This window comes from Gekko japonicus, unplaced genomic scaffold, assembly GCF_001447785.1.
Source record: "Gekko japonicus isolate JY-2015 unplaced genomic scaffold, Gekko_japonicus_V1.1 scaffold3555, whole genome shotgun sequence".
In the NCBI taxonomy this organism is placed as follows: Eukaryota; Metazoa; Chordata; class Lepidosauria; order Squamata; family Gekkonidae; genus Gekko; species Gekko japonicus.
Genome location: NW_015174946.1, coordinates 101,299 through 111,192, shown reverse-complemented (window position 1 = coordinate 111,192; position 9,894 = coordinate 101,299). Strand labels below are relative to the sequence as shown.

The 9,894-nt window shown below is 50.8% G+C and overlaps 1 protein-coding gene across 1 annotated transcript in view; it reads left to right on the top strand.

Moving 5' to 3' along the window:
• The window catches only part of ANKLE1 (ankyrin repeat and LEM domain containing 1), a 33,936-nt gene that overhangs the window by 6,870 nt on the left and 17,172 nt on the right, over nt 1-9,894 (top strand). The window contains exons 2-5 of the mRNA XM_015425122.1: nt 1,093-1,245; nt 1,627-1,732; nt 4,849-4,957; nt 5,073-7,973. Of these exons, the coding sequence (XP_015280608.1) occupies nt 1,093-1,245; nt 1,627-1,732; nt 4,849-4,957; nt 5,073-7,973 (3,269 nt within the window). The remainder of the gene's footprint in view (nt 1-1,092; nt 1,246-1,626; nt 1,733-4,848; nt 4,958-5,072; nt 7,974-9,894) is intronic.

Here is a 9,894-nt window from a genome sequence, read left to right as displayed (position 1 = left end):
GCCCCCTGGGCTCTTTACTGTCGGAGCTCCGCTCCTGTGAGCTCCTGCAGGAAATGACCCCTGGTCCTTCAGATACTCCTGTCCCAAGCCATGGTGAGCATTAAAGGACAAAAACAGCACTTTGAATTAAGCACAGGAGCAGATCAGTAGCCACTGTTATTGCTGTAGCCCAGGGGTGGCCAAACGTGCTCAGCGTAAGAGCCACATAGAATAAACATCAGATGTCTGAGAACCGCAAGACAGGAACAGATACTACAAACACGTTTTTATTTAGAAATATGCAAGTTTGGTTTTTATTAGCATTTAAATGAGACTGCCAAAAATAAAAGCAAAAGGGGTAAAAACAGATATTTATAATGATATTTATTTGTCCAGTTATATTTATTTGTTTGCTAATGGGTCATTTCTTAGAAAAAGAGGTGCAGGAGCTCATTAGCATAACTTATTTGCATAACTTATTTGCATATGCCACACACCCCTGACATTGCTCCTCGTGGCCCGACTGAGGGCTGCTGGGGGCAGGGGGCGGGGCTTGTTGCATGTGCCCGCCCCCTGGGCTCCTTACTGCCGGAGCTCCGCACCTGTGCGCTCCCGCAGGAAATGACCCCTGTTTGCTAATAATATTTATTTGTCAGAGAGAGAGAGAGAAACAAAGAAAGCAAATAAAAGGGTGGAGGGAAGGAAAAACATGCCTCCCCTTCACTTCCCCGGCTGCCCTGCTGGGAGCCACACAATATGTGTGAAAGAGCCACAGTTTGGCTACTCCTGCTGTAGTATAAATACCTTTCTGTTGGTGTTATAAGAGCTGTTCACCAGTGTAAACTCCTCAGGGCAGGGATCTGTCTGTATAAATTGGTGCCGAATGAATCACAATCCACAGAGAATCGCCCTTCCTTGCGGGATTTTCAGAAAACTCCAGTTGAGCCCCTGAAAGAGCAGATGCTCTGCAACCCCAAGAACTCTCCCTTGGGAGTAAGCCCAGACTTACTTCCAAGTAGACCTGCTTGTGATGTTTCTCCCTGCGTCTCCACATGGTGCCTCGTCGGGCTCTCCCGATCTCTTCCGCTTCTCAGCTGTGCTCTTGATTTCCAGGATGGTGGAGGTTCTCCTGAACAGGGGGGCGGACCCCAACCTGGTCCTGCCCGAGGGGATCGCCGCCATCCACTTGGCCGCCGGCACGGAGCAGGAGAGCGGGGTTCGGTGCCTCGGCCTCATCCTGCAGTTTGGCGGGGACCCGAATGTCAGGTACTCTGAAGGGACTGCTTCTTTTTTTGGGGGGAGGCTCTTTTAAATATGCACCAACATCACAATGTTATCCCAATTTATCTTCCACTGATAACAAGAGAAGGTGGTAAAGCCAGAGAAGTTGGCCGTCTTAGTCTGTCGCTTATAGAGATGTAAAATTTCTGGAAATTTTGAAGGTAGGAAAAAAACCCGAATTTTTTTCCAGGGACTCCCGTCCAAGGACTTGCCAGAGTCGGCCTTGCTTAGCTTCCGAGATCAGATAAGATCGACCTTACCTGGGCTATCCAAGTCAGGGAAGGCCCTGCTTCTGAAGTTCCTCGGTGTGCGTTTGCCGAATGAGTTTGCTCTGACCCTCTTTGTCCCGTATCCCTGTTGTTTCAGGTCTGTGGACGGCCTGACCCCCTTGCACGTCGCGGCTTCTTGGGGGTGCTACACCTGCTTAAAGCTCTTGCTGATGGAAGGGGGAGACCCCAGTCTGGAAGACCAGGTGAGTTGGAACGTCATTGGAGATGGCGGATGTGATGGACGGGAAGCTGCCTTTTCCCGGAGAGGGGAAACAGCCACTCAGGGCCAGGGCTCCTTTTTGTAGCCCGAACTCATTTGCATATTAAGTGACACGCCCCCTAATGTAGCCAATCCCCCAAGAGCTTCCAGTAGCCCCTGTAAGAAGAGCTCTGTAAGCTCTCGGAGGATTGGCTACACTAGGAGTGTGTGGCCTAATATGCAAAGGAGTTCCTGCTACAAAAAGAGCCCTGCGACTCAGCCATGTGGACACCTGGGCCTGTGGAAGTGCGGCTCCAGCACCCAGTTTCCTTCCAGAGGGAGGCCAAGGGCTGCCTGAGGGAGAGTGCGGACAGAAAAAGAAGTATTGGCCTCTGCAAGGGAAAGGACAGTTTTGTGTATACCTCAGCCTAGTAGAAGAGAAGAAAAGATTGGATTTATATACTTCCCTTCCCCTCCCCACAACAAACACCCTGCAAGGTAGGTGGGGCTGGGAGAGCTCTGAGAGCACTGCTCTTGAGAGAACAGCTCTGACAGAACGATGGCTTGCCCAAGGTCATCCAGCAGCTGCAAGTGAAGGCGTGGGGAATCAAACCCGGTTCTCCCAGATGAGAGTCCGCGCACTTAACCGCCTCACCAAACTGGCTCTCATTAGTGCGGCAGAGTGGTTTAACTCTACCTCTGAGAGAAGATAGAGCTGTGAGGCCTGCCTCTGGTGAGGATGCCTTGAAGAGAATTCACCACATGATCTACACAAATCTTCTTGGTTGTTTTATTAAGCCAAATGTTAAACACATCAAGAGGTATAGACAAAAGTACACATGTTTATAAAAAAAAACACATAAAAATCTTGTAAGGGCCCAGATAAAGCCTCGTAAAGTAATCAAAGCGACAAAATGCACAAAAACCCCCACCAAATATGACCTGCCGTGTTTCGGCCCACAAGAACCTTCTTCAGAGGTTACTGAATACAACATACAACAAAGCCCCGGTTTCACTGGTAAGGCAGTAAAGAGTTGATACAGGACCAAAAATGGAATCCTCCAATCTGGAATTGAATGGCACCAAAAAAAAAATTGTGGGGCCACAAATGTATCTGGCCTTCTGTCAGAAGCAATTACATATATTGGAGAAAGTAATATTGCCAATGCGGCTGCGGTGGCTCAAGTGGTTAAGACGCTGAACTGCAGACTGGAAGGTCGATAGTTCAGCAGTTCGAGACCCGAGTTGCCGCATGACGGAGTGAGCTCCCGTCTCTAGTGCCAGCTTCTGCCAACCTAGCAGTTCGAAAGCAAGAATTGCAAGTAGATAAATAGGTACCACTTCGGTGGGAAGGTCACATGCCGGCCACATGACCACAGAAATGTCTTTGGACAGTGCTGGTTCTTCGGCTTCGAAACGGAGATGAACACTGCATCCCTAGAGTCGGATTCGACTGGCTTTCAAGCAAGGGAAACCTTTACCTTAATATTGCCAATACGTACCTTCCAGTTTAGGTCCTAAGAGTGCAAGCCTTATCAGGAGGACCAATGTAACATCAATTTTTTGGTGTCATTCAGTTCCAGATTGGAATGTTCCATTTTTGATTCTATATCCATTGTTTTAGGAAAGCACCCTGGGATAGAGGAACAATGGTGGTCATTTATCCAGCTTCTGTCTAGCACTAACTGGAACTTTCCAGTTCTTTGTAAGGCAGGAGCTCCCTCCAAAAAAAATCATAGCAGCTTCGTATCAGAAGAGTTCACAATAGATTCTAGGTAATAGTCCAGTGGAAGCAAAGCTGGATAGTGTTAACTCGTTCTAGGGGCCATAGCAGCAGCAGCAGAAGAGATTGGATTTATACCCCGCCCTTCGCACAGAGTCTCAGAGCGGCTTACATTCTCCTTCCCCTTCCCTTCCCCACAACAGACACCCTGTGAGGTAGGTAGGGCTGAGAGAGCTCCTTCGAGAACTGCGCTTGAGAGAACAGCTCTGAGAGAACTTGTGACTGACCCAAGGCACACCAGCAGCTGCATGTGGAGGAGTGGGGAATCAAACCTGGTTTTCCCGAGTTAGAGTCCGCGCTCCTAACCACCACACCAAACTGTGCTGTTGCGGCGGCGGCTGCCAAATCAATCCTTTAAAAAAAATCTCCACAGCCAATGAAATCTCCAATGGCCAATCAGAAGCCTTGCTGGGCAATAGCCCTACCTGGCCCCGCACACTTCCGAAAAACACTTGACATGCACCAGAAAAGGTGTTGGCGCGCACATTGATGCCCATGGGCACCCTGCTTGGGGGATCCCTGCACTAGGGTCTTCATTGTCTGACTGAAAATAAGCCACAGCGACCATTTTGTGGCTGCCTCCCTCACAGTGTCAGAGTTCCAAAGGTGTCCAGAGGCTGAGAAAGGTTGGGGACCCCTGGGCTGTAGGAAGAAAATTGAGTATGCTCTTAATGGCTTTTCATTGTCAGAATATAAATGAAGATACACATGTCTTAACTATCGGGAAATGAAAACGGTTTCTCGGTCGAGGTGGCCAGATGGCGAACTTGCAAGCCAGATGGCGAATTACTTGCAAGCCAGATGGCGAATTAATCGTTGGTCTTTGGGAGAACTTCCCGTTTCCCGTCCTCTGCTGCTGCTTCTTCTTTTTTAAAATCATTTTCTTTATTTGGATTTTGACAAAATAAAAAGAGGGGGGGGAGGGAAAAAAAGGAAAGAATTTTTTTCCCATCATGATATACTACATTTTGTTGCAGAAAAGTTCCATATTTTCAAAGAATACAAAAATTTCACTGTCATTTACATATTTGCCATAACATTTAAGTATGTTTGTGTATGTATATGTATATATATATATTTCATATAAATTCAATCAAATTCAGCTAAATTCGGCTAGTTTCTCTCTTTTAACCATCTATCAAAATTAAACCAATATTTATCAAAAGTTTCACAACCTTTTTCTTGCACAACAAAAGTTAATTTTTCCATCTCTGCCACATCAGATATCTTAGAAATCACTTCTTCTCTAGTAGGAGTTTCCTCATCTTTCCATCTACTAGCAACAGTAATTCTGGCTGCTGTAAGAATCTGCATCACTAGATGCGTCTGTCTTTCAGGACGGGAACAGAGCCATCGATCTCGCCACGGAGCAAGGGAACGAAATGTGCGTCCGTATCCTCCAGCAGTTCCCAGGAGAGTCAAGACAGGAGCCGAGCCCCTGGATGTGTAAGTTCTGCGCTGAAAGGAAGGTGAAACAAGCCCCCCGCCAAGATCGTTTCCTGGATCTGAGGCCCAAGAAACATAACCCATGTTTTCTTTGTCCTTTCCTTTCTGCTGTCAGCCCACAGGCGAACTGAGAGCTTCCTCTCCACGGACGCCGAACCGTCAGAGGTGGGCAGTTGGCTGTCTGAAGATGAGAGTCGCTCCAGCTGGCTCGACGGGACCCTGAAAGAGAGTTCTGAAGATGCAAAACCCGGCGGCAGCTCCCCGCACTACCGTATTGCCGCTGCTCCGACCGAGCATCCGTGGAACTGTGTCCCAGAAGATGAAATGTGTTGCTTCGGAGACTGTCCGTCCACCTCGTGGCCGACGGAGGATTCTCAGGGGCACGGCGCATTTCACAATCGCTGCAATCCGCATGCTTGGCCAGGGGCCTCATCTAGTACTTTGCTCTCTTGTAGCAACATCCCTGGAAACCAAGCCCCGCGCCTGTCTTCAGTACGGGTTCCTGGTGACGCGTCTCCATGCCCCAGATCGGAAGTGCCTGTTGGCACGCCCCAGGCTCCCGGCTTCAAAAACACTACAGACGAAGGGCGGCGGTCGTCTCCGGATCCGGCGGCTTTTCAAGATGGCACCTCTCCCGACTTGTCGGTCAACTCACCGTCAAGTACTCTGAAATGGAGCCCAGAAGTATTGAGCACTACGGGACCCCGGGGAAAGCGCCAGACCCCTCTCATTCGTGCAATTCGGGATGAATGTGAAGCGAGCGTCCTTGAAACGCAGGACGCTGACACCACCCTCAACCTTTCTCAGTACAAGAGCTTTCTTGGTCCAGATCTCATGAAGGTCACCGGCCAGGAAGGGCTGGACGTCACCTCACCGGATCACGCCTACGTTTTCTCCCAGTTGGACTCCACAGCCATGCTGGACTTGGAAAAGACTGTGGTCGACCTGGCGTTTCTGACCCGGGCGTGTGGGAAACCGGACGGATGCCGAGGGGAGGAGCAGTCTTTCAGCGAGAGCCCAGATGGCCGCAGCAGCCGCAGCCAGTATACCTCCTGCGACAGTGAATGTTATGAGAGCTTTTCAGAAGCACCGTCCTGCTACAAGGCTCAGAAATACGGGGAGAGGGAAGCAGGCCTTGTCAGTTCTCCATGCAGCTGGAACAACGCGCAAAGAAATCATTTGTCATCCCAGATTTCCCAAGACCCACATTCCGGTGCAGCAGAGTGCCATTCAGGAGAGCATGCCAAGACACAATCTGTGCCAGCGGCTGGCAGAGAGGTGGCCTCTCCCGCCAAATCCGAGGGCACAAAACAGTCGTGCGACGGATCTTGTCTTAGAGAAGCATTTTCCAAGATCTGTGCCGGAAAGAGATCCCTGGATCTTCACAACACCGGACAGAGTGAATGTCTGGGGGACGTCAGGGAGCCGGGTCTGTCCCGAGCGTCCCAGGGTGACCTTCTCGTAAAGGATCCTACAGACAACTGGGACTTCTGCACGCTGCCGTTGAGGGAATCGCAGCGCCTGGCTGTTCCCGATGACCCCGGGGAAGAGGGCGCAGCGCCTGTGGAGGCTCCGGCTTCCGTGACCGGAAAACAAGACACTGTTGCTAAAAAGCAAAGGGGATCAAACGGAGCCACCTCCGGTGGAGCATCAGTCGAGCTGAATGCCGACCAAGGGAGAAGGCCCGCGCCGGGTCTCTCTCGGAGCACCCAGGACGTGGCGAAAAGAGACGGGGATTCAGGGGCTGAAGACACAGTACTTATCCGGAGGGAATCTGAAGAGACGCAGCCTTTACCAGGCGGCGAGAGCGCCGTCACACCTGCAGAGGACACGGTGGCTGTCCCGCCTCGCGCTCTGAACGTCGGAGAGGATGAGACCCCAGAACTGGACGTGAGGATGATGATGCTCGCAACCAAGGCCTGCCACTCGCCGTTGCTCCAGCAGGACCAAAGACCCTGCCACGTCACACCCCGCTCCAAAGGCCGCATGACTTCCTCCAGCGGCCACAGCAGCAGCAGCGCCTCCCTCTTCGACGAGACCCTGGAGATGCCGAGGCGCCCCAGGAGAGTGAGGAGTCCCGACGGGATGCCGGCGGCGGCGGCCAGCGAAGGAAGGAGTCGCGGAAGCTCACCTTGCCGCATGGAAGAAGAAACCGGCAGCCTGGAGGATACCGAATTAATCGCAGGGAGCGCCAGGAGCTGCCAGCAAGCCAGCCAGCAGCCGTCTCGTCCTTCGGGCCCCACCGTCGATAGCCTCGGGGCACCAACAAACTCTGGGAGAAGAATCTGCACAAACGATACCAGGTCCAGCAGGGAGGCAGACGTAACCCTCTACATCTGTTGCCATGTGGGCTTAGAGGCTAAGCCTCCCTTAATCGAGAGCCCGTGGCCGCCGAGGGAGGAAATGGAAGAAGGCCCAGCCCAAGAAGGGGTTGACACCGTGGCTTCTTGTAGCGAGCTTGGGAAATCGTGCAAGAAGCACAGCGGCTCCCAAAGGCCGCCCAGTCGGCCGCGGATTAGTTTCAGCCGGCTCTCCTCCAGAGGTCCTTTGGGCGTGCCGGGATGCATCAGCCCCCTGCCCGAAAGATGGAGCCCCGGTCGCGACTCCTGCCACCCGGGCGTCCCGCTCTCGCCCGGAGGCCGGCCTGTGAATCTCAGTGCCAGCGAGCCCGTGGAGTACCTCTACGTGGACGAAGACAGGCGGCACGCCCTCGTCGAGTGGCACGTTCCGAGCACGGACTGCTCGGTGGCCGGCACGACGAGTTCCGAAGACACTATTATCTACGACTGGCGGGCGTTCACTAAGAGCCAAGCGGCAGGGCAGTCGGGCAAGGAGAACAGCCCCCCACGGGCTCTCCCGAAGCTGGACCATCTCTCCGATGAGGCTCTGGTCAGGAAGCTGCGAGACTTCGGTGTCAATCCCGGACCCGTGACGGGGCTCACCCGGAAGGTTTACGTGCAGCTGTTGGAGAAGCTGATGAGCGACCCGAAGAGCAAGGCCCGGAAGGGCTCCGCAGGTAGGTGTGCTTTCTCCTCTGGGCATCAGTGGAGCCCTTTAAATCTTCAGGCGGGGCTCCTTTTTGCATCTGTGGGTGTGTGAGAATCAAAAGAAGCTCACCATCCATGCATTTGGGCTGTGTTCCAAACTGTTGCCCCCGTTGCATGGGGCTTCCATAACTCCTAGCTCCAGGCGAGCAGCCGTGTCTGTCTGAAGCAGCAGAACAAATTTAGGCTCCGGCGGCACCTTTAAGACCAACAAAGGTTTATTCAAGGTGTGAGCTTTTGTGCGCAAAGGCACACTTTTTGAAATATCTGAAACATTTTCAAATACACTGGAATGGTAGGTAAAGTTCAAACTTATAGACAGGGGCAGAACAGCAAGTTTACACGTAACATGATGATGTTTTCATCTAAATAACAAGCTACGGTTTCTTACATATGCTAGCATTCAGTCCTCACATGCATATCCTCAGCAAGAAGGACTATACATCCTCTGTATTTCAGTGTATTTCTTTTTCAGAATAGTATATTAGAATACTGAATGTAATGCGAGGAATATTGGGATTAGCTGTTGTAGATTTTTCCGGGCTGTGTGGCCATGGTCTTGGCATTGTGGGACCTGACGTTTCGCCAGTAGCTGTGACTGGCATCCTCAGAGGTATAACACAGAACGATGGAGTACTCTCTGTGTCAAGGTGAGGAGAAAAATGGTAGGCAGGTAATTTATATCTACTCCGGAAGGTGGGGTAGGGGATGTTGGGATGTTTTGCTGACATACGACTGCATCCATTTTTTTTTAAATGCTGTTAAGTTACCTCCATGCCTAAGAGGAGATGAATGGTGAGTCTCAATTTATTTCCAACAATTAGAAGAGATGCCTTTACACACTTATTTCCTATTCTGACATATTTATTGCTTTGGTGTCCTCTCCCCCCTTAATTAAATCAAAACAACCGCATTATTTAGTTTTGTCTGCATATCTTAAAACATCTTCATCATGTCACATGTTAATTTGCTGTTCGGCTCATCTATAAGTTTGAACTCTCACTCCCATTCCAGTGTACTTGAAGAAGTGTGCCTTGCACACAAAGCTCTTACTTTGAATATACCTTTGTTGGTCTTCAAGGTGCCACCAGACTCTACATTTGTCCTATAGCTTTAAGGAAAATTAGTTATGAACGGTAATAGTGGAAGGGGGAAGGGGGATAGGGACTCTGCAATCTTCTGCTAGCTTTGCCCGAGTCTCGAGGTGAGCTTCAGAAGTTTTAATGTCCAGGGCATGCTTACACTTGAGTTTTGATAGTTTTGGGAGGGTAGCCATGTTGTTCTGCTGTAGGAGAGCCAGGCTTGAACAAGATCTTCAGGGCATGAGGTTTCGAGAACCAAAGCTCCATTCATCCTAGTTGTATCTCACAAAGGAAACTTTGGCTCTTGGAAGCTTATTCCGTGAAAATCTTACTGCTCTTTAAGGTACTACTGGACTAGAACCGAACTTGACTTTTTATACGATTAACGTAACGTACAACCAGGGTCTCTTTTAAATTAAATGAAATGGGGGTTGTGTAAACAGGGCTTTTAAGCCCGCCATTTCCTTGGGCAGTCTTGGAGAGACACCTCCCAGGGTGCGGTCAGACGGCCTGCCTGGAGCGGTTTAAACTGCTCCGGTTCCAAGTGGACTAATTTGATCTGGGGCAAGCGCGGTCACACTCACTTCCCTCACCGCGCAACACACCGCTCCCGGGTATCCACACTAGGCGCGCAGCAGTGTGCGTCGGCGGTTTTTAAAAATTATTATTATTTTACATTTTGCGCATGCGCATAGGCAGCCATCTACAGAATGGAGATCTTCGCGCAGGTACAGAACACCCTGTCCCGAAAAGCATGCCCTGAAGGAACACTGCCCTTTAAACTTTTACAGCGAAAAGGGCCTCCGTGAGG